At 49.6% G+C, this 25,457-nt stretch overlaps 1 protein-coding gene across 1 annotated transcript in view; it reads left to right on the top strand.

Annotated features, from left to right (window-relative positions):
* The first annotated feature begins 8,512 nt into the window (after nucleotides 1-8,512).
* ONECUT1 (one cut homeobox 1) overlaps nucleotides 8,513-25,457 on the top strand; it is a 43,855-nt gene continuing 26,910 nt past the window's right edge. Inside the window, exon 1 of the mRNA XM_017976878.4 lies at nucleotides 8,513-10,136. Coding sequence (XP_017832367.4) covers nucleotides 9,032-10,136 — 1,105 coding nt within the window. The 5' untranslated portion in view covers nucleotides 8,513-9,031. The remainder of the gene's footprint in view (nucleotides 10,137-25,457) is intronic.

The following is a 25,457-nucleotide window of genomic DNA, read 5'->3' as shown; positions in this document are numbered from 1 at the left end:
CGCCCCGCTCCCTCACCTAGCTTCGCCTCCGAGGGCCGGGGACCCTGGCTGGGGGAAGGGTACCTGGCGGCTCTATCCCCAGTAGTGGGGGATGTGACCTCGAGCCTGAGATTGACCCCCGGGCTCTGACCTTTCCCGCGGTCCTCCAGGGTCGGGATTTAACCTTTCGCTCCCCCACCCCCTCCGCTTCCTCTCCTCCCTCTCAGTGGCCCCTTGACTAGAGAAATTGGAGAGGGGGTCGATATTTGGGGCCAGTGGGCAAGTGGGGGCGGCGCCTGTGCCTAATTACAGGAGAATGGGGAGCAGACCTGAGCACTCACTCTCCTCCTCTAGCCCGGGAACTGCTAGCCTGAAATGTCCCGCGCTTGCTGGGAGCCTTATGCCAAGACCCAGTTAAACCCCAGGCCTAGTAAAGAATCCACGGAGGCACGGAGGAGGGGGGAGAAGGGTGAGCACCTTCTCCAGTTTCCCGACCGTGTTTAGAATGGTTTCTTTTCACATAAAGCCTTCCCTCTCCCGCCCAGGTACTAGCCACCCGTTTGCATTTTGGGGATCCCGAGATCTTTGATCGGATGCGCAGGAGGCCACAGTGCAGAGACCGACCTGGGTCCTCGACAAAGCCGCAGCATTTCAGCGGGTGCCAAAAGAACCAGGGAAAAAAGCAAGCCAAAATCCCAGACTGCTGGGCCCCACCGACCCGGCTTTTTGTCCCCTCCTGGACAGTAGGGACCAATCCTGTCCCTGCCCCATTCCACCAACTTCCCAAAGCTTCTGCGACCAGCGCCCCAGAGGGCTCTCCCTGCAGGGACGGAGAAAGAGGGACGGAAAGCCGGAGTCTGCCTAGGCAATCGGAGCGCCCCCCGTCCCCCAGCTCTCCATGGCTTGGGGTTTTCGCGGTCTCCCCAGCTGGAGCCGGGGCCGCCAGGAGCCGAGAGAGTTAGGTTCAAATGCATCAAGGCTCTGAAGTCATTTATCCGGTTTCATAAATAATTTTCTTATTACACTTAAGCCCGAATCCTGCCCCTTCCCGTTTTTATTGCGGGGTTTCAGAGGCTAAAAAGTTTCTAAGTCGGGTGGGCCGTTGTTTTCCTTTTTCCATCATTAACATCATTAATATAAGCTATCAATAACCCTGTCGTTGGGAGCCGAGTTTCACGGTATTGATCCACGCAGCTATTCATCTCTGCCATGCAAGACACGGAATAATTTTCGCATTACAGTAGCTTGGATTTGCTTTTAATTCATATTTAAAGCTGCAACCGGCTCAGTGGAGCGCTCTGTGAAAGACTAGAGGCGCCTAATTAATAATAAGTTAGAAACGAAGGAAGGCACCAGCGAATAAATAATTAATACAGACATCTATGTCTCTTTGAATATTGCTCCTTTAAAAATTTAGACTTACCAGGACCATACTATAAGTCTGCAATTTATATTGCGGGGATGATTTAAGAAAGCTATTTTTTTTCCTTGAAATACAATACTAAATTATTTACAGTGTTTTGCAAACCTAAGTTCCTTCATTAGCTAGCTTTTCCGGTCTGTTTCTTCCAGGTGGAAAACACCAATTTTTTTTTTAAATAATCAAAATAAGAAGCATAAACTCTCAACAACAATTGCCAGCTGAGATTAGCTGCAGGTGGCAGCTACATGACAGCAGAATGTGGGGTCTCCTACCCTAGGGAAGTGCTGGTGGCTGTTGCACAGGGGAGATTGCCAGGGAAGGAAAATAACAAAAGTGGTTACTTTGGGCATTTACAGGTGCTGGAAGGGATGAAGTTTGAGGTAAAATCGAGGACTTAAATGGCCCAGGAGAAAGTAGGATGGAATTTGAAGGGTCCCAGATTCCACTCATGGCCGGGGAAAGAAAGAAAGAAAAGGAGAGAGAGAGAGAGAGAGAGAGATCGGAAGTTTTAGAGAAGGGCTGTTGACACCCCTGATTGGACTCCAGATTAGCCAGGGACAGCCAGTAGACTAAAGGGGAATAACAAAATTCAAGGGGGTAAGAGTGACTGAAAATCGGAGGAGGTTTTTGTGTGAGAGCAACCAGGATTTGTTTGCAATGTTGTTAGCAATATTGATTTTTTTTTTGTTACTCAGATTAATGTATGTTAAACAGGAAAATACAGGCATTAGTCAAGTACATTATAATCATCTATTGCTGAGAGCGAAGTTTCTCAGGTGGGTGATAGAGAGGGGAACTGTGTGGCAGCTCTGGTGGTGTATAAACATTCCAGGCTCAAATTTGGGGCAGCCAGATCCCCAACTGTGAAGAGGAAGACACAGCTTTACCTCCAGCTCACTCCCCCTTCCCCATTTTAGAATTGCAGCCTCTTATTTAACCAACCATGGTGCATCAGCCTCCAACCTCGACCTCCCTGCTGAGCTAAATGATTATTGGAATTAAGAGTGGGGGTGTTCTTGGCCGCTAGCTTGGCCCAAAGTTCCTCACCTCACCCGTCCACCTGCCCCACAGCCCCACCTCCAGGTCTCTTGGCCCTGGTGACCATCCTTCCACCCTCTGGAGCCTCGATTCACAGCTGGGGGGCTCCTGCATCCCAGCGTTGAAGACCTGAGGGTCAAGCATGGCGCACAACCAGACTGTCTACACATACACAGGCGTCCACACCTATTAGGCCTGAAAAAGACACCAGGTGAGGAGGGAGATGCAGGAGCAGCTATACAGAAGGGCCTGGAGAACCTCCTGGCTGCACCTCCTGGACCTCCAAAGCTAACCTGGCCCAGAGAAGCATGTATCAGAGACTGCAGTTACCACACAACAGGCAGCTGGGAAGCCCCCACACATTCCCCCCGCCCCTAACGTCTTCTCTCCCGCCCCTAGGCCCAACTCCGGGCCGGGAAACGGGTTTTAGGGACCAAGGCTGTACTCAGCTTTTCCTCTCAACCCCCTTCCTGTGCCCTGGGTCACGGCATTTACCGGGAGAGACTCAGGCAGCCCCCACCCCCACACAGCACGTAAAGGTTTTTTTCAAAGCTCCACAGAAGCTAAACAGCCGCATAGAACCCCTCAGGTCTTGGGCTGGTTCCGGAAGAGGTAAGAGGGTGAGGGTCCAGGGAAAAGATAACTGGATGCTTGATGACTCCCTAATTCTACGCCCAGATGGCTCTCGGGCCAAAAGGCGAGTGCGCTCGCATAGAGACCCAGGTGTCCGACACTCAGAGGCCGGTTCTAGCGCCAACCAAGGGAGTGAAGAATGGGGGGACGAGGAGACCGAGGCTCGGAAGGCCGACAGGGTCGGAAGGGCAAGGAAACAAGGTAAAGTGTGGAAAAGTATGACCGGGAAGGAGGGCTGAAGAGAGAGGCAAAGAGGAGATTAGGCCTGGAGAAAGCAAAAGCCCGGATCCCGCCGAGCAGGTCCTGGAGCTAGGGGAAGGCAAGGGGTGGGGAGCCGGGAACACTGGCGTTTCATTTCAAATCTTCTAGGTGTCTGCGGGTCAAATAAAGACAAGGGCGATAACGATTATTCTGTTAAATCTACGGTACTTGACTGGGCAAACACTAATTGATTAGACACCAAAATGATTTGTTTAAAGAGTTTTCCTTCCCAAGTGCAGCTGTTGCTCTTGGGCCGGGGTCGGCATTACTTGGCGTTGGCTAAGTGAGCCGCGGGCCGGGCGGTCCAGTCCCCAGTCCGCCTAGGGTGGGGTGGCTGGTCCAAGCCCCGCGGATCCCAGGCTCCCGGCTGGACCGTGACCCTCAGTTTCCGCCCTTCCCAATCCCTTCAGGGCAAGAGAATGGTGAGCCTGAAGATTGTCGTGGGCCAACTTTGCCCTCCGTCAGCCCTTTCTGGGTTTTCCTCATTTCGGGTCGCCTGAAACTGCATCAATCAGTGGAAGGTTCTCTCGTCCTTTCCCTCGTCCTCTCCAGCACCTAAACGTGGCACTGTCTACCCCGGCGCGCGCGGCTAAGGGAACGCAGAGCCCCAGCGCGGGGAGGCACAAGAAGAGAAGCATTAACTGCCATCCCAACTCTGGATAATTCAGCCCTCGAGGCCTGAGCTGGTGTCCTTTGTAGACTATTTCAACGACATGAAGTTATGATCAAGAAAGAAAACCCACTGAACTGTTGGTGAGAGGAGGCCGACTCCCCCGCAATTGGGCTGGCCGCAGCCAGCTCGGGGTCCAGCTGCGGGAGAGCAGTCCAGGAGCCTGGAACCCCTCCCTCAGCCCTAAGGCATCAATGCCCTTTCTCCCTACAGCGCTCTTGGCTAGAAGCCATGACAAAGCCCTCAAGGAAGTAGGAGACCGCCAAGAACAGATTCCAACCCAAGAGATGCAGCCTCTAGTTTACCCCAGGACCCAGGAGAGCAGGAGTTTTTTTGTTGTTTGTTTATTTGTTTTTGGTTTTGTTTGCTTGTTTTGTTTTTTAATCCGCCCATGAAGTAACCAGAGATATGAACGGAGTGGTCTGATGTCCTCGGATGGCCGCCCAGGCAGCCCTCGGCAACTCCCAGAACCTGGAGTCAGTTACGGATGGCACGAGCTGACAGCCCTTTAATGGAGCATCTTCTCTTAGGGATATGGAAGGGAAAGAAGTAGATAAAACAGAGAAAAGTGCAAAAAGTGCCCAATTAAAAATATTTTCTCGAGCAAAAATTGTAATTTGAGAAGGGAAAATGTTGCCAAAGGTATAAATAAAATTATACGCTAAAAAGAGTAACAAAGATTAAAGTAAGGGGCTAGCATAATTAGTTACCACTTCCGTGGTCCCCAGAGAGTGAAGAGAAGTCATTGAGGGATTTTTTTAAAATGGTTTTCAATAGTGAATCACCAGGCCACCCCATTCAGAATTTCTTGGTGTTCTACTCTAAGCCAACAGCAATTTTCCGAATAAAATTTCTCCAGAGGTGCAACAGGAGAGCTTGACAGAAAGCACCCAGGACCGAATCCTTCACTCTCCAGTTAGCTAGTGCCCTACTGTAGCCAGACACCAACGAAATGATTCCTCCCCAAGAGTTTCATTTTAGACTAGCTATTGGCATCAGAAATGCTAGTAAGTTATGTCCTGGGGCTCTAGCCAAGGAGGCAGCCTCCCCCTGGATCCCTGGGTGGAGGAATTTGCCCTGACATCCAGGATCTCGCTGTTTGTGAGTCCAACAAATAGGAGGTAGACATTTCATGGTTCGGAGGAGCTAGAAACATTTCTTTGGAATGGTCCTGAGAACTGAGACTGAACCATGTGTTACATCTCTACTACTCACAAAAAGAACTAAAGCATTAATTCTGAAACCGATGTAAGGTTTTCAGAGAAGCTCATGTGGCCAGCATTTGGAGGAATGGTTTTATTCTCATTTCACCTTTTCTTTGCTAAACCTGGTAGGGTTGCCTGGTAAGCTCTAGCCTAAACAGCATAAGAAGGACAGCACCTGCTCACCCCACATCCCAGGTTCTTCTCCTGACATTTACAAAATAAACATCCTCAATTCCTTGTTTTCACACTGAAAATACTGTCAGCAGCAAGCATCCAGTCAGTCTTATTTTCTTTTTTCTTACATATATACATGTAATTTTTTGCTAGTGATTGACACTATTTTTTTTCTTTAAATTTCCTGCAGCTACTCAAAATCTAAGTAGCTCAAAATAAGTCCTCCCCCTCAATCACACACATTGACTTGACGTATGCCTACTAAATTTCCAGAGACTCTTAGGTGGACTCTAATTCCTTCAATCCCTATAGTGTACCTAATGGGTGCCAGGCTTTGTTCTGAGCACTGGAAGGGGGAAAGGAGAGGGATAAAACGACAAAAAGCAGTCCCAGCCTTCCAGCAGTTGACAATCTCTCTAGTGCCCCTCCTCCCTCTACACATGCAGATTCACCTCAATTAGGCCTAAGAAGAGCATTCTTCCTACCCATCACTTCCTTAGTTAGAAGACAAATTTTTAGAGGTCAAGTAAGAATACAGTAAATGTTGTTTCTGACTGAGAAACCACTGCAACTCAGTCAATTAGGGGAGAACAATGGTTAGATAAACGGTGTGAATAGCCAAGAAAGATTAGGGAGATTTGCAAACCCAAGCAAATCCTGCACATACGATTTTTTTTAAAGGTTTTAGAAAAAAAATCAAAAATTACTGAGCAAGCCCAACACATATCATGCTTGTTCAGATCTTTTCTTTGGCTCCTTCTTCAGGGACCAAATAGAGCCAGGCCCCTTTTCATAAATCCCCTTGGAGAAGGGGGGAAGTTGAGCTCACATGATGCCAGCCTTCTTCAGGTGGACTCCAGAGGCTCAGCTGAGAGCCTCACATAAAGGAGGGTTTCCAAGATCAGGTTCCTAATTAGCTACACAAAGAGAAAACCATGAACAATTTGTGCACTTGGTGATATTTATTTCTTTCTTTCTTTTAACAAACTGCCTTTTGGGAAGAGAGTTGTCATAAGGGCAAATCAATCATTTCAGTGGGATTAAAATGTTGGGGGGTGGGGGGACAACCATTTAGCTGGAAGACTGCCTGCTACTTTAACCCATTGTTTGGTCTCTTATGAAAGGCCCATGCTCTATGCTGTAGGAAATGAGAACAGAAACAAAAAAACCAAAGATGCAGCTTTCCACTTATAATCTACTAGGCAGGAAATACATGTTTGTGTTTGTGTGTATGCATGTATGAATAGGTAGATATAGATATAAGTTTAAAGAGTAATTGTGTTCCCTGAGTTCCTTTACATAAGTGTATTTTCCATCAAATGTCATTTCTTCTGTGGAGGTTCCTAAATTCCTAAATGTTCCTTATGCAAGTAGGCATGAAATCCATTGAGGTGAATTATTTGCAGAACCTCCATATGCAGTGTTTGGACAGGATGGGGTGATCAAACCAGCCAGAGTATTCAGTCCCAGGACATGGCCACTTTCAAGGAAATCACATTGACTGTACCCACTGAACTTGACCTACCTGGATCAGGATGTTGCCCTGGTGGTAGCAGGAACCTGGAAAAAGAGATAGGCCTACTCTTGCCTCAGCCAGTGGGGACTTTCCCCCGAGGGTTGTCCAGCCCAAACTTTTGCCTTGGAAACCTAACTCCCACCTCTACCGCAGCCTTGACGTCTCCGAGGCCTTGGGAGCATTTGCAGTGGAAACACCACTGGTGGGCTGCAGTTCCTGACCCAGCAGGCAAACCTACGGTCTGAGTTTGACCCAGCACATGCCACACACACTTTATTTCATATCTGAGTCTAGATACCCGGGCTCTACGAGGCTGTTCTCATTGTGACCACTGCTTGCCTGGGGCTGAGGCTCGGCGCTGACCCGGCCATAACTGCCACGGGCTGGACAATGGGCACATCTGTCCTTTCTCCAAAGGATGAAAGCACCTAAGCAGACACGGCTCTGCCTTTTGTTGCGGATTTTTTTTTTCTTTCTTTTGTAAATGAAAGAAAGCCGCGGCATGTGGCGGCCGGGTGTACCTCTCAAACTGGGGGCCTCCGCACGCGTCCCCACCAGGCCCAAAGACCAGGTTCGATTCCGGATTGGAGCGTGACTCCGGGAAGAGCGAAATTACTCCCGAAGCTGAATTAATTTTCAAATCTGGAGGCTTCTCTCGGGGACGCCGGGAAAAGGGAGTCCCTATGGGCCAAGCAGAGGCCCGCGCGCCGGCGTCCACCCTGCCTGCGTCAGTACTCCTGGAAAGCAACCGCCTCTGGGTGCTTTAGCAGGAGGGCCTTGGGAGCAACCGCAGGAACCGCCCGAGGCTCCGCGGCCTCACCAGCACCCGGAAGTTAACACGAGTACCCACCAGGGCACTCCCTCCGCTCTCCCTCGCCTCCCTCCACAGGCCGAGTCTGGCGAAGCGGACGCACAGCTTTAATTAAGAGCTGAGCGGGAGAAGGAGCCAGGAGGCGGGGGACAGTGAGGTATGGCCCAAACTAGGACTCTTGGCACTGAGTGCGTCATTGCACAGGGCATGGATGAGAAAGAGTGAGCAGATATGTATCCGGGAGGACGAAGGGTGCCGGGTCTACTGCTGCCAAGCGGACCCAGCCCTTGAAGCAATTTGCACCCACCCCACCCCAGCCCAGCTCCCACCCGCAATAGGCTGAGCATTCAAGGGTGGGAAAGCGCACTCCCAGCAGCCCCCCAGGAAATTAAATCTGAGTGAGCCAGAGCCAAAGGGGTGCTGACACAGTCCCCAGCTCCCCGGGCAACCTGCACCGGGAAGCAGCAATTGGAGGGAGAGGGGCGATGTCTCTAAGCATAGCGCGCCAGCCCCTAGGAGCCCAAACCGAGCGTCCCGGGCCTGGGAGGACAGAGCCCACCCTAGCTAGGGAGGCGAGCCAGGCGCGAGTCTCCTGGGATTGCAGCGGCGGCCTCGAGTCGCGCTCCGCGCTAGTCCTTCGCACGTGCCCGCAGCTCCCGGGCTATCCGGCGCCGCTGGGAAGGTGCTAGACCCCCTCCTTCAGTAGTACCGGGATGTCCAGGGCCAGCCGCCCGGGGATCGAGGGGGCGGGGCTGGGCTGTGCGCATGCGCGCTGCGCCCGGCGGGCGTGAGGGCGGGCCGCGGCGGCGGCGGCGGCAGCGGCAGCGGCGGCGGCTACCGAACCGCTGCCAGAGTCTGCAACAGTAACCGAGCCATGGCTCGAGCTGGTGAGCGGCGCGGGCAGGCAGCAGCCTTGGCAGGCGCGCGGGCCGCGGCGGGGGAGCCGGGGGCCTCACAATTTTAAGAAAGAGAGGGGCGAGAGGTGGCGGGAGCGGGCTGGCTGGGGCACTGCGCTCTCCCAACGGCGCGGATCCTTTTTTGGAAATTAATATTAAAAAAAAAAAAGGCCGAGGACGCAGAAGGGAAGGTGGGGGGTAAGAGGGAAGGCGAGACACACACACACGCGCGCGCACACACACACTCACTCACACACACACACTCACACACACACACACACGGAGAGAGAGACAGAGCCCCACAGTGAGAGGAAGGGAGGCAACAGTCGCCAGCAGCCGATGTGAAGACCGGACTCCGTGCGCCCCTCGCCGCCTCTGCCTGGCCACATCGATGTTGTGTCCGCCGCCCGCTCGCCGGGATCACGATGAACGCGCAGCTGACCATGGAGGCGATCGGCGAGCTGCACGGGGTGAGCCATGAGCCGGTGCCCGCCCCTGCCGACCTGCTGGGCGGCAGCCCCCACGCGCGCAGCTCCGTGGCGCACCGCGGCAGCCACCTGCCCCCCGCGCACCCGCGCTCCATGGGCATGGCGTCCCTGCTGGACGGTGGTAGCGGAGGCGGCGATTACCACCACCACCACCGGGCCCCCGAGCACAGCCTGACCGGCCCCCTGCACCCCACCATGACCATGGCCTGCGAGACTCCCCCAGGTATGAGCATGCCCACCACCTACACCACCTTGACCCCTCTGCAGCCGCTGCCGCCCATCTCCACAGTCTCGGACAAGTTCCCCCACCATCACCACCACCACCATCACCACCACCACCCGCACCACCACCAGCGCCTGGCGGGCAACGTGAGCGGTAGCTTCACGCTCATGCGGGATGAGCGCGGGCTGGCCTCCATGAATAACCTCTATACCCCCTACCACAAGGACGTGGCCGGCATGGGCCAGAGCCTCTCGCCCCTCTCCAGCTCCGGTCTGGGCAGCATTCACAACTCCCAGCAAGGGCTCCCCCACTATGCCCACCCGGGCGCCGCCATGCCCACCGACAAGATGCTCACCCCCAACGGCTTCGAAGCCCACCACCCGGCCATGCTCGGCCGCCACGGGGAGCAGCACCTCACGCCCACCTCGGCCGGCATGGTGCCCATCAACGGCCTTCCTCCGCACCATCCCCACGCCCACCTGAATGCCCAGGGCCACGGGCAGCTCCTGGGCACAGCCCGGGAGCCCAACCCTTCGGTGACCGGCGCGCAGGTCAGCAATGGAAGTAATTCAGGGCAGATGGAAGAGATCAATACCAAAGAGGTGGCGCAGCGTATCACCACCGAGCTCAAGCGCTACAGCATCCCGCAGGCCATCTTCGCTCAGAGGGTGCTCTGCCGCTCCCAGGGGACCCTCTCGGACCTGCTGCGCAACCCCAAACCCTGGAGCAAACTCAAATCCGGCCGAGAGACCTTCCGGAGAATGTGGAAGTGGCTGCAGGAGCCGGAGTTCCAGCGCATGTCCGCGCTCCGCTTAGCAGGTGAGCCCGCCAAGGTGCTGGGCGCGCGGGGGATAAGGGACCCGAAAGCCGAAGGGACCAAAGGAGGGAGGGTAGGAAAGACGGCCGGGTGCCCTTCATCCCGGCCGTCCCCTACCCGCAGAAGGGGGACTCCCTGTGCCTGGAGGGACCAGCACTGTGGGAGAAAACTGCCTATTCCAAGGCTCAGTGTGTTGGGCTGTTGAAGGCTCTGAGAGCTAAGCGGTAGGGCCTTGGCGACTGAAGAGGCGCAGTTGTGTTCCGGAACAGCGAGGGAAACGCTCGCACCGCCTGAGGCGGAGAGAAATCCCTGCATCTGGAGAGACACTGCGCCGCTTCTCAGTTTAGCGCTCCGGGTTTGGAAGAGGGAGGCAATGCATGCGTAGAACTCCACGTAGATGTTCCTCGCAGGTACCTCTGACACATCCCCGGCACTGGGCTGGAGCGTGCCGGAGGTGAGTCCATGTTGGCTGAACTGACTGCTGTGACCCTCTCCCGAGCTCATTCTTTTGACGCTGGCTGGGGTGACGGCAATCTACGAGTGTGGGCAGAAAGTTCCGAAGCCACTGGGAGACAGACGACGTGGAAGGGTTAGCACTCTCTCTGAGCATGGAATCGGCTGTGGAAAGGAGAGGGGGGCTGACTGTCCCAAGGTCCCAGTGAGAGCTGCAAAGCGATAGCCAAGTCCTGGGACTGCCTTTGCTGCCGACTCCCTTAGGACTTTGCATTTCATTTTATTATTCCTTTTCACAATTTTCGTCTGAATCCCCGTGCGGGGCGGGGGGGGGGGTGTTTGGGGATGGGAGTGTGTAAATGACGAACAGAGGTCTGCTGCCCAAAACCTCAAGCCCCAGGTGTTTCTGAGTTCAGCGGGAAGGTCTCCTTGGTGCGGCGCAGATACGGCGCCTGGCTCCAGGAGACTGAGGATAGGCCGGGAAGGCGGCTGAGCTCAGCCGGAACCCCACCGGGGATTTCAGGAGGATTCGGCGACCCTTGAGGATGGAGAACAGGAGGGGACGTAGTGCTAAGGACAGCGGAGGGTGGCCTGGGTTTGCTGAGATCCGGGCGGCTGTTGCCAAGTTGATTGACTCCTGGGTCCATCCCCAACCCCCCTCCACCTCCACCTCAGCCCGGCGCCCAGGCCTGAGCCTTGGCGTAGAGAAAAGGTAAAAGCCGGAATGGGGGTTTGTTAATTAACTGATCGTTCTCCATTAATTCGTCCCTGGAGAATGAGAGACAGTCAATCCGCTCTGAGCCGAGGGCACTGAGCCGTTTCACAGTCTAAAATCAAAGCGTGAGGCCAAGGCTCCCTCCCCCAACTCTTGCCTGCCAATGAGAAGCTAGGGGGTGGCAGGTGCCGACCAGCCTGAGATTCGTGCCCCAAAGCGACCCAAAGCTTTCTTTGGGTTTCAGCGCTCCAGGCCTCCGGTCCCAAAGCGCTATGTTGGCTGAGACTGCCCTGCCAGGTTTTCCAGCCCAGCCCTGCCTTCATTCGCCCCAGGCAAAGTCCTTAGGCTGGTTCCTGCAGCCAGTCTGGGGAAAAGAGGCTGGCTGGGTGCCTCCGCGAATTGCTGGCTCCCGAGTTTCCACTCTCTAGCCCTGGTGCTGCCAGCACCAAGTCTCCACCAGAGGGCTAACCGAGACCCCGCGAGCAGCTGAGGTTCCGGAGGGAGTGGGCGAAGGGGCTGCTCCACTCCCTGACTTATCCGCCTCTCCGGAGCCCAAAGTAGTGCCTTTTCAGACACCCACACCACCCCAGAGCCCCACTTCAGGGCCTCTAACCCAGGCAGTGCCTGCGGAAGCCAAAGAGTGGGGCAGGGGAATGTGGGAAGAAGATAGAAATGGAGAAGTGTATCCCTCCGGGAAAACTCGTTCCCCACCCCCACCCCCACCCCCTGGAGGCTCTTGCTCTGGACTTCCAAGTCCCACCTCCCCCTCTTTCCCCGCCTGCTGTCGCCCCCTGGAAGGACAGACTGACACGTTCCACTCAGAGGCGACCTCTGAGCCTTGGAAACCTGGCTGCAGGAGCGCCCTCTGACCTCCAAGCACGGAAAGCTACAGAGCTGAGCTTAGGGGACAGCACTGTGGAGGGGGAGGGAGTCCGAGTGCTGGGTCTCCCAGGCTAGGGGAGCAAACCTGGTGCTTGGCAGATGCTTATGGCACCCAGGGAGCTATCGAAGGAGCGCCTGCCTGGGTACCAAGCAACCTTTGGAGAACCATGCAGCCCTCAGTCCCAGATCCATGGCCTTTTCCTCGAAAAAATGAAACTCCCTGCTGGAGTCTCCATTTCGCACCAAACACCAAGCAGACCTGTGTCCTGAGACCCTGAGGAAGTATGTCTATTACATTTTTGTTTCCTTAACTAAAAGGGATGGTGGAGAGGGCTAGGATTCAGGGTGCTGTGCTGGTGGAGGAGGATCTCCTGCAAGGAACCAGGAGCAGTCCCTTCACAACCTATTTTTAAGTTATTGAAGAAAGCCATCTCATTAACATTTTCATATTTTAAAAAGAGTGGGTTGTTTTCTGAACTTTCCAAGTGATCTCTGGCGGGCTGAGTGCAAGGGCCTTGAAACGGATTGAAGAGCGCTTGGCCGTTGCTAGTTGCTACGGGATATTAGTGCCTGCCCCCACTACCAGCTCCCATATGGGGAAGTGCCCCTGGCAGCATTCCTTGCTGTTGCGCTCAGAGACCCTCCCCCAGTCTCGTTTCAACTGCTTTTCGCTTTTCGAGGTCAGAGCTCACTGAGTTCAGTTCCTTCTCTAAGCATTGAAAGAGTGGTGGCTTCTCCACGCCCCCCCCCCCCCCCCCGTCCTCCAGGTCCAGACAGCCTGTTGCAGAGGGTCTAAACCCTCTGCACGTGGCACGGTGTTTGGGCAGGCGCCTTCTGGTCACGAAATAAGAGTGGCTGGTGGAAGACCGGCAACGGGAGAAAATTCTCACCAAATTAACTACCTTTTAAAAATCAATATATGTTCCCTCCATGTACTACTTGCTGCAGCCCCATTAAAGAGCAGAGCGACAAGGTTCTCACCGCGTCTCCTCCCGGATGAGGCGGGAGGGTAGGTGGGTGGCCCGCCTCTGACGTGGGCACCTATCAAGATGCAAGATTAGTTTCCAATTAAAGATTCCAGAGGGCTTCAGCCTCGGCTGGGGCTGCCAGCTCGGAAAGAGACTGCGACACACACCCACCAGCAAGCGCAGCACCGCGGACCCAAAAGAAGGCGGCGCGCAGGCCCGAGGTTCAGGCGGGGGTGGGTGTCTGGCACTCCGACCCTGCGAGACTTGGAGGGGAGGATACCTCCAAACCACCGGAGGAGTTGGCGGGGCCTCCAGCACCCGGACTGCGCCCCCTTCCTGTCCCGCATTTGCCCCAGAAAGACCTGAAGAAGGACCTGAGCCCGGGGGGGGGGGGGGGGGGGGGGGTTCGGTCGGGAAGCGGCCATGAGAAAGTCTCGCCCAGCCCAACCTGGGCTGTGTTTGCCCTGAGTGGCCTTGCCGCCTGGTTGATTGATAACTGACCCCCGCACAAGTCCATTTGCTTTTTTGTTAATATTTATCCCAGGGGTGACATTTCAACTGTCCCCCGCTTTTCTGGGCCATGGGAGCCAGGCAGGAGTGCGGGCCCCTGGGCAGCGCCCTTAAATCCTGGAAGACTCCTGGGCGGGGAGAGAAGCCAGGACTGGGCGGGTGGGACGCAGGAGCTGGAAGGGTTTCTGGGCCCAAGAGCGGGGGGGTGGGGGGGAGAAGGCGTCAAGCGCAGCGGTTTCCTGGCGCTTCGCGTCTCGGGTTCTGGAGCCGCGCAGCTGCTCCCAGCTAGCTGCGGGGCGAACAAAGGGCCGACAGGGCGCGACCAACCGTGTCAGCCTCGGAGCCCCGGCGAGGGGCGCTGCCTGCGGGGAGCGCCTCCTCCGAAGGCCTGTGATAGCTACCTGCGGAGACCAAGGGGTCCCAGAGCCTGCCAGGCCTAAAAGTGGCAATGCGTCCCAGAATTGGGCTGGGGACACACAGACACACACAAACACACACACGCACACACACACACACACCTGCCGATTGCGAAACCAAAAGGTCTCGCTCTTGGGACAGTCACCAGAAGGCTCTGCATGGTGCCTGTCTCTCGGCCAGTGTCTGTCCCCTCGAGGGTATGGGAACATAGTTTTCTCCGTGTAACGGCCACAAACCCCGATGAGGAGAGGAGGTTGCGCTTGGGGATAAGAAGAAGTGGGCTCGTGGGGATGACTGGAGCCGCTAGTATGGCTGGGGCAGGGGAAACCTGCTTCTGGGGCTTGAGGGGGCCTGATGGCTGTTGTGTGGCGACCTTGGTATCAGCGCAGCTAGGACGCCTGCCAGAGACAAATTCCACTACCTGTTCAGAGGGTGTGCTGCTATCCCGTCAGCGGGTGCAGCCCCTATCACCTTGGAAACATCCGGAGAGGGATTCCGGTAATTGGGGTGACCCTTCTGGCCCAGGGCACCGCGGTCGCTAACGGCTCAGCCCCGATGTCACCGCTTACAATCGACACTTGGGTCGGACAGTGCCAACAATAGCACGGTTGAGTTATAGCACAGAAGACCCAAATCCCAGGATGCTCCTCTCCTTATCTGCAAGACTCGAGCCCTCCACACTCCCTGCTTCCCTCCATGCCGCTCCCCTTCTTAGGGTAGCCCGACTGAGCTGCAGAGCGGCGCGCGCCCCCTGCGGGCCGTCGGGGCAGGGCGCCCGGCAAGCGTCAGCGGCTCAGCCCGCTGCGGAGAGGAAAGGGATGCTTGCTGCGCCTTTGTTTTTAAAACGTCGGTGTCCTAGTGAATTTAAAAACATTAACTATTGTAATAGGAAGAAGGTGTGAAGGAGGAAGAGAAGGGTATCAGAGGGTCTGTCGAGCTCCCCAGCAATGCCTGGGTATTACCCAATTCATGAAGATGAAATTCTCATCCCCTGAAGTACAGCCTAGCTCTAACCTCCCCAAACAAGTTGCGTGGTTGGAGTTTGTATCCGAAGTATGCTTTTGTTGGCATGTTTTCATTATTTAAGAAAAGCAGGGTCAGAGTAGAGAAGGTGACCCTGGCAGTCTGAAGTCCGACGTTGGAGCTGAGGAATATAAGACCCGGCGGATCGGTCGTTCCTTTGTTTTGTTGTTTCCTCTTCCTGCAAACTGACCGGAGTCAGGAGGCAGCCCTGAGGCCTTGAGCTGGGAATTCTTTGTTTCCTCTCGAGTAGGGTGGGTGAAAGGGCCTTGGAAGGCCGACTGGCCTGGAGCCCTGGCGCGGCGTCAGGACCCTGGACAGGGTCCCACCGCCCTGTCGCTTTGTCCCATTTCTCTTTGCCCCTGGTGGGCAGATAGAATGTCTTTGGGAAGTCAGAGTAAGAAAACAAAAATTAACAGCTAAAGTTCCAAAGTTTATAAGGGCACAAGGCCCAGCCAGGAATATACACTGGCACAGTGAGGTAATCGGAAATATCAAACCTATCCTCGTCGATCCAGTGGTTAATCTTTTCGTCCCTCCATGCGGCTTTGTGCATCTAAGTACACGTGCGCACCTGCTTATAAAATCGGAATTCACGTCCCTGTGGGTGTGACAGGGGTTGGATCATTAAGCTAAAACGTTCAATTCAGTCCTTTTGATCCGCGCTGGGGAAAATCTATAGTCACCTCTAATCTACGAGGTCTTTAAGGAGGCTGTTACACGAGCTGTTTTGATGTCATCATTTCCACATTCATGGCAAATTCTGCTAATCAAACAAATGCTGCTATCCCAGGTTATCAGAAGAAATCGTTCTTACAGAGCATACCAACAAAATTTATTCCGGATTTTCTTGTAAGACAGAAAGCCCTCAAGTCTGGTAGAGGTGGGTAATTAAAAAGGAGGCTCTCCAGTATCCTGCTTCTCAGTTCCAGGCCTTGTTTCTCAAGTGACAGTGCTCGTGCTCTTTGTAAAGTCCATATATTGGAATATGTAAACACCGACTTAATATTTTATATCAATCTAGGAGCCTTGATGGGTTGAAATAGAAATGACTAGTTTCATTTCATCCCCTATTAAAACAGCAGGATTTCCACACTCTTGGTAAAATTGAATGGCCCCAAACCTAGGGTAGAAACAGAAGAAAGGTGTTCATAAAGTTGTGGTTGTTAAAGAGTGCATTTCTTATAATGCTGGAGAAAAACATTTGACACATTTATTAAATAATATTCTCATTGTATCGCTATTTAAATAAGATGGCATTTATTTAAATAGATATTTGTATGTAATTGGTATAGGACATGACATGGGCATCTTTGAGAGAATAAACGCACATTATTTCTACATGAAAAAATGTCAGTCTCATAGAGTTCAGTAAAACATTTTTTTAAAGTATTTCTTATGTGAATGGATTTAGTGCACAATCATAAATTCCTGCCTTCTATCAATAGGGTTGTACAGGTTTTTATTTTAATACAAGTGTGTTAATACTAATAAAGCTTAATTTCCTCCTGGGATAATAAAACTGGGCAAGGTGACTAGACCAATCACAGGCAATCTGTTTATTTTGATACAAACATAAAAATTATTTATCACAGGGCCTTGCTATAGAATCATCCACATGTCTCTCCCAAGAGATGTTACATTATCATAAAATTGGAAGAAATTAACTTCTAGAAATGTTCTTCTCTTAATAGCTAGTGGATGCTGGGCTTACTACCAAGCTGATGGGTTGATCTGTGCAGCAAACCACCATGGGACATGTTTACCTATGTAACAGACCTGCACATCTTGCACATGTACCCTTGAACTTAAAAGTTGAAAAAATGGAAATTTTCTTCTCTTTTAGATGAGGCAATTTAATAATACAACAGCTGGGCAGAACTAGATCCTAAAGTACAACCCATCTCATTTGTCATAGTAACCAATAAGGAAGAAGCTTAAGTTTTTTATGCACATTCTGTTTGTTGGGTACTGTGATAGGAACATAGATGTACTCATTGAGAACTCACCCTTGATACCAGTGGCTCCCAAATGTTGCTATACATTGGAATCACTTAGAGACCTGTAAAAAACTGATGCCTGGCTGCAGCTCCAGATATTTTAATGTAATTGGTACAGGATGTGACATGGGCATTGGGATTTTTATGAACTCCCAGGTGATTGTGATGTGTGGCCAAGTTTGGGAGCCATCAGACTATGTAGTAGTTATTGCTTTTTTCCCTGTTGCTCTCTTCAGTGAGGTTAATCTACCTGTGACAACAACACCACCGCTGGAAAATACTGATGCCCTGAACTCTTTCAAGGCACTGATGCCCTGAACTCAGCTTTCCCAGTTCAAAGCCCAGAACCTTTTATCCTCTACCCAATGCTTCTGTTGCCAGGGCAGCTCCGCCAGGTTAGTAGAGCCCAGAAGGTGGAAATAACTGATTTGAAAATCTCTACGTAATAAATCTCTTGCAATTAGAGAAAGTGTGTCTTTCCTCTGGGACTCTCAAAGACAGTCACTTAAGAAAACTTATTTCTGTTATACTCAAGAGTTGTAAAAGAGATTTTTTTTATGATTCTCTTTTGAAGAAGCAGCCAGAAAATGTGAGGGAGTACTAGAGGTAGATGTGGAACCCCAGCCTTCCCATCCATTTGTTCACTTAATTTTTGATGGACAAGACCCATCTCATTAGATGTGCCTGTAGGTGGAGCTGGTCCATTGGGTCCCTTGCCTTGGAAGAGGGTCCAAGGGCCCAGATCCTCCCCTACTTTCAGGAATTGTGGGGTTTTTTTGTTTGTTTGTTTTTGTTTTTGTTTTTTGGTTTTTGGGTTTTTTTTTGAGACGGAGTTTCGCTCGTTACTCAGGCTGGAGTGCAATGGCGCGTCTCGGCTCACCACAACGTCCGCCTCCTGGGTTCTGGCAATTCTCCTGCCTCAGCCTCCCGAGTAGCTGGGATTACAGGTACGCGCCACCATGGAATTGTGTTCTGATCTGCACTTGGTCAGCAGTTACAGTTCTTGGCTCCACGTCAGTCAGTGCCTGCCTTGCTATTTCAAAGCTTGTCTGTAACTCATGTTTTAGGGCTCTGCACTAAAAAATAATAAATTGACCAAAATTCTGTATATAGGCTGGCAGTTGTCTAAAGGGCATCTTGCAATTTCTTTCAAACACTGCATGTTTCCAGTCACCATGTGTATCTCATCTTCCTTTGCCTATGCCACGGGGTACTCAAAATCTACGGTTTCTGAAATCACTGCTTTCGTTTTCACATCTGGTGATGATCTCATAGTCCCAAAGAGAGGTTATCGAAGGCACACAATAAACCATGTGCTTTTTGCTTTCTTTCCTGTTGTCTTCTAAAACAGATCAATGGGGAAAATTAAATAAACAAACGAGCGAAGCGCGCCACCTAGTGACCTCTGTGCTCGCTGCAGATTCTGCGACTGGAGTGCGTGAGAGGAGTGGCTAACGCAATTCGAGTATTGATGGAGTCACAAAAATCGTTCATTAAGGCAATTTAATCTTTGCTATTAAATGTCCTTTCAATTCATTTGGGGTAATTAAGATGCAGTTAAAGTGATTAAATTCTAATTACTTATGCTAGACAAAGACATATTTGTCACACTAATGCGGTTAACTAAGGACTCAGAAAGAAAGTTAACATTTACTTCAAATGATGCAACTGGAAAAATCAGTTCCTCTTTTCATCATTAATCCAGTGAGTTGGGTGATTATGTAATAGCACTACCAGCTCATTAAAAGGGGAAGTGCTGATTAAAATGACTGCTAGGAGGAAAACTGGAACCAAACGTACCTCAGTACTGTTTGGTCAGCATTCCTGCTCAAAATTACCTGGTGTTCTTTCCCTCCAAGCCCCCCACCCCAGAGTAATAAAAAGCTCCTGGGTTTTATCCTGACATTAAAAAGGGCTGCCTCATAGAAAGCTTTCATCATCTGCCTGTAGACGTTGTTAAACCAAAAGATATCTTTAAATGGTCAAAGGGGACTTGGTGTAGAGAGGACCAGACAGATGGGAAGGGGTAGGGAGGAAGAGAATTACTGAAGGACACAGCTCCAGAAGGAAAATTTCCACAATAGGTTTCGAAAGCCCCCTTTCTTCACACCAACACCCATCCTGTTAGGAAGCACTCCTCCTCCTCCCAGCTCCATATTTGCTGTCTAATGGATGCAGACAGATGCCTCTGCCTAGACTTTTCCACATTCGGGTATTGTGCACTCTCTGAAGAGCGCTAAGTACCTCTGCTGCAGATTGGTCTCTTCTTGGCGTTTTTCCACATTCACGTGTGGATTAGAAACCAACAAGTTACTGGGCCTACTTTGCCATAATCTCCACAGATCATTCCCAGAATATTAGTATAGCCTAATTATGAGTGCTCCTAAGAGGAAGATGATTTTGAACTTAATGAACTTTACATTTTCATTACTCACAAAAATGGCTTTTTAAAGAGGTACCTAGTATTTGCCTGGTGGGGTATGTAGAATGATCCAAGGACAAGAATGATCAATCAGATAACTGGGGACTGTTTTCCCCCCATGAGACCAGTGTCTCAGTATAGTTAAATTTGCATATTGAAACTATAATTGTGGTTTCTTTATCCCATCGAATAATATCGCTCCTGTTTACTTCATAACCAAATAAATGAAAGTTATCAAATTTATGTCACTTAAGCACCTTTTAAAAATAAACTGGTCAGCCAGGTACCATGGCTCACACCTGAAATCCCAATACTTTGGGAGGCCAAGGCAGGTAGATCACAAGGTCAGGAGATTGAGATCATCCTGGCCAAAAAGGTGAAACCCCATCTCTTCTAAAAATACAAAAATTAGCCAGGCGTAGTGGTGTGCGCCTGTAGTCCCAGCTACTCAGGAGGCTGAGGCAGGGGAATCGCTTGAACCCAGGAGACAGAGGTTGCAGTGAGCCGAGATCATGCCACTGTACTCCAGCCTGGGCAACAGTGAGATTCTGTCTCAATCAATCAATCGATAAAAATAAACTGGTCAGTTATTTGAATATTAGAGTCACTATTAATGTAATGGATCATATTACACCATCTTCAGTTACAAAAGAACAAAAATGAAAGAAACCTTCTCTGGATTAAGAATCAAGTGCCCCAGAAAAAGGTTCCTACAGTATTAACCTCTGGGCCTCAGTCTCAATAAATGTAGAATGAAGGATTTGGCTTTAGGGTCCCCTCCAGGTGCCACAGTCTATGATTGATTGCCTTCTATGATGACTGTGTATCTATCCATGGGGAAGTTTTGTTGGAGCCCTACTCTCTTCTAAGTTTAGTGCTGTGTCCGCAGTTCAGGACTTAACAATGTGTAAGGCCCAGGGGGCCAATTTCTTGTCAGGTGGCCAGAAGGAAATAGCCTATCCACGCAGGAGCTGTACCTTCTGGCCCCAGAGTGCTGCAGCTTGAGATTCTATTGCTTGTGTTCTAGCAAGACAAGCTGTTGGCAAGGATTATGTGTCACTAGGAACTCTTATCCACTGCTGGTGGAAAGGAAAATAAATTGGCACCTTTACTACAAAAAACACAGAAAAGATGCCAATGACTTGGCATCATCGTATCAACCTGGACCTGCATATATCTAGCAATTCCACTCTTTGGCATGTATTATAGGAAAATTTATAAATGCTCCTAGGGACATGCAAAGACTGTTCATGGCAGCATTGTTCTTAAGACACACACACACACACAGAGAGAGAAAAAGCCAAAACGTTCACCGACAAGGAATGCATAAGTTAATTGTGATTTATAAAAACAATTTTTTAAAATGAGTAATAAACATAAATTTAGAAGAGTAGTTACCTCTGATAGGGGAAGACAGGGAGATGAGTCGAGAACACCCTGTAGCTTCACCAGGCAACTAATGTTCTAGTTCTTTTATCGGGTGGTGGGCTCATAGCTGTTCATTTTGTTACTGTGCTTCATATCTTACACATATGATACATAGTGTTTGGTTGGCAGTAATTATTTATTTTTAACATTGTGGAGGAGGAAACATTGCTTTTGTCTGATTCCCCAACCCAAGCAATTCGAACCAAACAAACCTCAAGATGTATTGTCATTTAAGCAGGTCCTAGCTCCATACTAAATGTCAGTTCATAGGAATTATATTCAGCCAATTGAGAACAGGAGAATCAAATAAGTGAAAGAGGGAACTTCATTAAATACGGAAAGAATAGTTCATTTTTTTACTCATTTCTGCACCTGCTATAGCAAGTTCCATGCTTAGGACTGGGAATGGTATGTACAATACACTTTTTCTTTGAAACTCACAGTCTAGCAGCAAGAAAACAAATAGCTGTTTACATGTTTCATGAGCACGTGTGTGTGTGTGTGCGCGTGCGCGCGTTTCAGGAAGGAGAAGTTTAAGGTGTGATGAAGGGACTATTTCGAAGATCTGGAGGATGAGGAGGACTTGGGACAGAAATGGAGGAAGAGGCTTCCAGGCAGAGGGAACAACAGCGTGTGTGGAGGCCCTGGCTAAACTCCTTTTGCAGAAGAGTTCGTAGACTGGAATTACCATGAAGCTAAAATCTTGTTCCTTCCCCAGCACGTCTGAGTGACACAATACATTGCCATCAGTTACAAAAGCATTCTCCAAAGCTGTTTTATTCAGTGGTGGGAGCCATGGACTGAGGGTTTCCTATTACTCTAGAAGAGCAAATCAGATTGGAGCGAGAGAAGGGGAAGAACGTGTGCAGCTTAAACAGCTTCCTAGCTGATCCTAATGTGAATTCACGTGGCAAGTTAGAATAATGGTGTTGAGAATTTAAGGGCGGATGACTCTTATTTTTACTCCCTTATTTATTTTAACCTTATTTCTGGAATGACCTATAGATCCGTAACTAACTCTGTATAACTCTGTGTTTGTGTGTGTTTATAAAATCTGTTAACTTCTTTTGATATTTTTGAAATCAAAAGTTCACTCAAAACGTCAAGATCCTTAGAGGAATCATTGATTCAACATGCTCCTCCATCTAAAAACGTTATTAATGTTCTATAGGCCCTCACTGCTCAAAGTGTGGCTCCCTGAACAGCAGTATTGACCTCAACTGGGAACTTCTAAGAACTGTAGACCTTCAGGTTCCACCCCAGACCTACTGGACCTGAAACTGCATTTCAACAAGATCCCCAGGAAATGCTTGTGTCCCTTAAAGTTTGAGAAGCACCACTGATGGCCATGATATATCACTCAAAAGTTCCATTTTTCTGTATTTGCCCAAACGCTAATCAAGTGCCTCCCGTGTGCCAGGCACTAGGCTGCGTATGAAGGCATGAAAGAGGAATGAGGTGTCTATCGTATCCTGGGGGAGCTCACAGGGAGGAAGCATGCAGGAAAATAAATACTGACAACATCTCTGATCTGGGTAGGAACAAAGTTCTGTGGGAGCAGGCAGGGAAACTGGAAATAAAACTGAAAGGAGATGACAAAGGATTTGGTGTGTTTGTGCAGCCCAGAGGAAGTTGTGACCTGTCAAGGTGTGAAATGGTCCGATTTGTGCTTTTGAAAGCATGCTGGAGTGGGAGATAATGGGAGGCGAAGTCACAGGGGACTAGCTAGAAGTGGCGATAGATTCTGAGAGTCTGATTGTGTGTCATTGTCAGCAAAGGTGGAGAAAATGGGTGGGAAAATTTGAGAGCTATTTCTAACGTTGAGTAGACATGGTGGAGAGTGAAAATGGAAACAGGACTGGCTCCTTCCTTCTGGCATGGGAAGCTGGGGGCTTGGCTATACCTTTAACCACAGAGTGGCTATGTGGATGTCAATATAAAGATGGAATGTTTCAGGATAGCCCACCCTCTCAAATGCATTCCTACAGTAAGTGGGCTTTCTGGCTTCTGTACAGATTTGAGGTAACCAATCAGGTAGATTTTTTCTGCCTCATGGGAAACTGTCACTTACTGGCAGAGACATGTTGTAAGCACGATGCTAAGGAGGTGAAGACTGTGTGTCCTTTGGGTCCAGGTTTCACTTCCCAGTGTTGGTGGGGAGTGATGGTTACTTACATTCAGCCAGCCACTTCCCTGGGTACAAGGAGCCTGAAGAACCAGGGGAAGGGGTTAGCCCAAATCCATCTCTGCCGTTAGAGAAACAAAAGTAAGTCCCCAATAATGGTAGCCCAAGAGCTATCTATAAACAAAGAAAACAGCAGAGGAGACAGAAGCACAGACATGTGGGTGGGGCAGACAAGTGTTGGAAAGTCCTGTTCTAAGTTACTTACAAATCTCTCTGAGATGGAAATTAAGCAGTTTAAAGGAAAACATATTTTCATAGGAAAACAAATTTTGCTTTCCTCCAATGTTGGTGTTTTCACAGTTGTTCCATGAGCAGCAGATTTTTTGAAAGAATTGTTTTTAATTAATAAATATTTTGAACATATACTATATGCACCACTTTTTTTTAAAAGTTGGACAGCATAAAAAGATATACAGAAAAAAAAACAAGTTTTCCTCCCAACTGTGATCCCTGGTTTTCTAGTCCCCGAGTCCCTATCCCTTAGAAGAAATCCCTTTTACCAGTTTCTTGTATATTCTTAAGAAATGGCCCCTGGCTTTTCTCGTGTGTGTGTGTGTGTGTGTGTGTGTGTGTGCGCTCGCACGCGCCTCTCTTAAAATAATCAAGGGCCTCTCCCATATCCCAAAAGATCACTTTCTAGGAAAAGTACTAAATGGCTCTTTCTTCTTCTAATTCTTTTGCCTGAAAATTGCCTCCCTAGAAGGTACTGCCCAGTGCGATTATCTGAGTACTAAAATTTAAAAAAAAGTAGCACAGGGTGACCACCCTCCTCCTAGGTTGAAAATGATCCCAAGTGTTTCAGGGGTGGTCCCCTTATTCTAGTTCTTATTTGTTTGTTTGTTTGTTTGTTTATGAGACAGTCATGCTCTGTCACCCAGGCTGGAGTGCAATGGTGCAATCTCTAATTATTACAACCTCCACCCACTGGGTTCAAGTGATTCTCCTGCCTCAGCCTCCTGAGTAGCTGGGATTACAGGTCTGTGCCACCTCGCCAGGCTACTTTGTATTTTAGTAGAGATGGAGTTTCACTATGTTGGCCAGGCTGGTCCCAAACTCCTGACCTCAGGTGATCTGCCCACCTTGGCCTCTTATTCTACCTCTTTTATGAAAGACAATTCAATGTGTGAAAGATGTTCAAAATGCGAGCTTCTAAAACATTCTACCATAGTTTCTTCTTTTATAGCAATAACTGTACTCAGACACAACTACAGTATCATTTTAGAGCACTGCCTTCAACACAAGCGTGGTGATTTTTTTCCAAAAAGTTAATTATCATACTGCATATATATACTTTTCTGATCCTGTTTTTGTCATGACATAGCCTTAGTAAATTTTTTTTAACATTTACTAGATACTTACCATGTTTAAGTCCTTGTATCTTATTTCATAATTTATTTTTTAATTCCAACGGCTTTTTAAAAAGTAACTTTTGGCTGGGCATGGTGACTCACTCCTTTAATCCCAGCACTTTGGGAGGCCAAGGTGGGTGAATCATCTGAGATAAGGATTTCAAGACCAGCCTGGGTAACATGGTGAAACTCTGTCTCTACTAAAAATGTAAAATTAGCTGGGAATGGTGGTGCATGCCAGTAGTCCCAGCCATTTGGGAGGCTGAGGCAGGAGAATCACTTGAATCTTGGAGGCGGAGGTTGCAGTGAGCCAAGATCATACCATTGTACTCCAGCCTGGGCAACAAGAGAGAAACTCCATCTCAAAAAATTAAATAAGTAACTTCATTTCTTGTTGTAAAATAATTATATACATCCTTTGAGCTGGAGCTGCAGGGTAAAATACTAACAAAAAAAATACAGGAATCACCCACAGCACCCCACACAGATAACCGTGTGTGTGTGTGTGTGTGTGTGTCCTTCCCATCTTTCCCTACGAGATGGTACATACCATTTTGTTACTTTTTAAATTTAAAAAATCCCATGTTATTAAATTTATGGTGGAGTTTTTGAAAATACATAAGAGAATAATGGAGACAATTAGAAATCTCTGGTAACTCCATCATCCCTTTCCCAAATACATCATGAATAGCATTCATTTATTTAACATATATACATGGAGAGGTGATATTTGCAAGATGGCAGAGGAAGAGGCAAATGCTATCCCTTTGTTCCTTGATCACTCTAGACTAGAAAATCTTCTACAGATCTTCTGTTTCACAGCTATGCTATGCTATAATTTCTTTAACCGTTCCCCTATTTTTAGGCACTTAACTTGGTCCATAAGTTGGTTTGGAATCAAATTTTTTTGATTTTATAGAAATATCTTCTTTACATAATCTTTCCAACAACCTTTCCTATCATGGGACATTTCA

This window comes from Callithrix jacchus, chromosome 8 (assembly GCF_049354715.1).
Source record: "Callithrix jacchus isolate 240 chromosome 8, calJac240_pri, whole genome shotgun sequence".
In the NCBI taxonomy this organism is placed as follows: Eukaryota; Metazoa; Chordata; class Mammalia; order Primates; family Cebidae; genus Callithrix; species Callithrix jacchus.
This window is presented reverse-complemented; position numbering and strand designations above follow the sequence as displayed.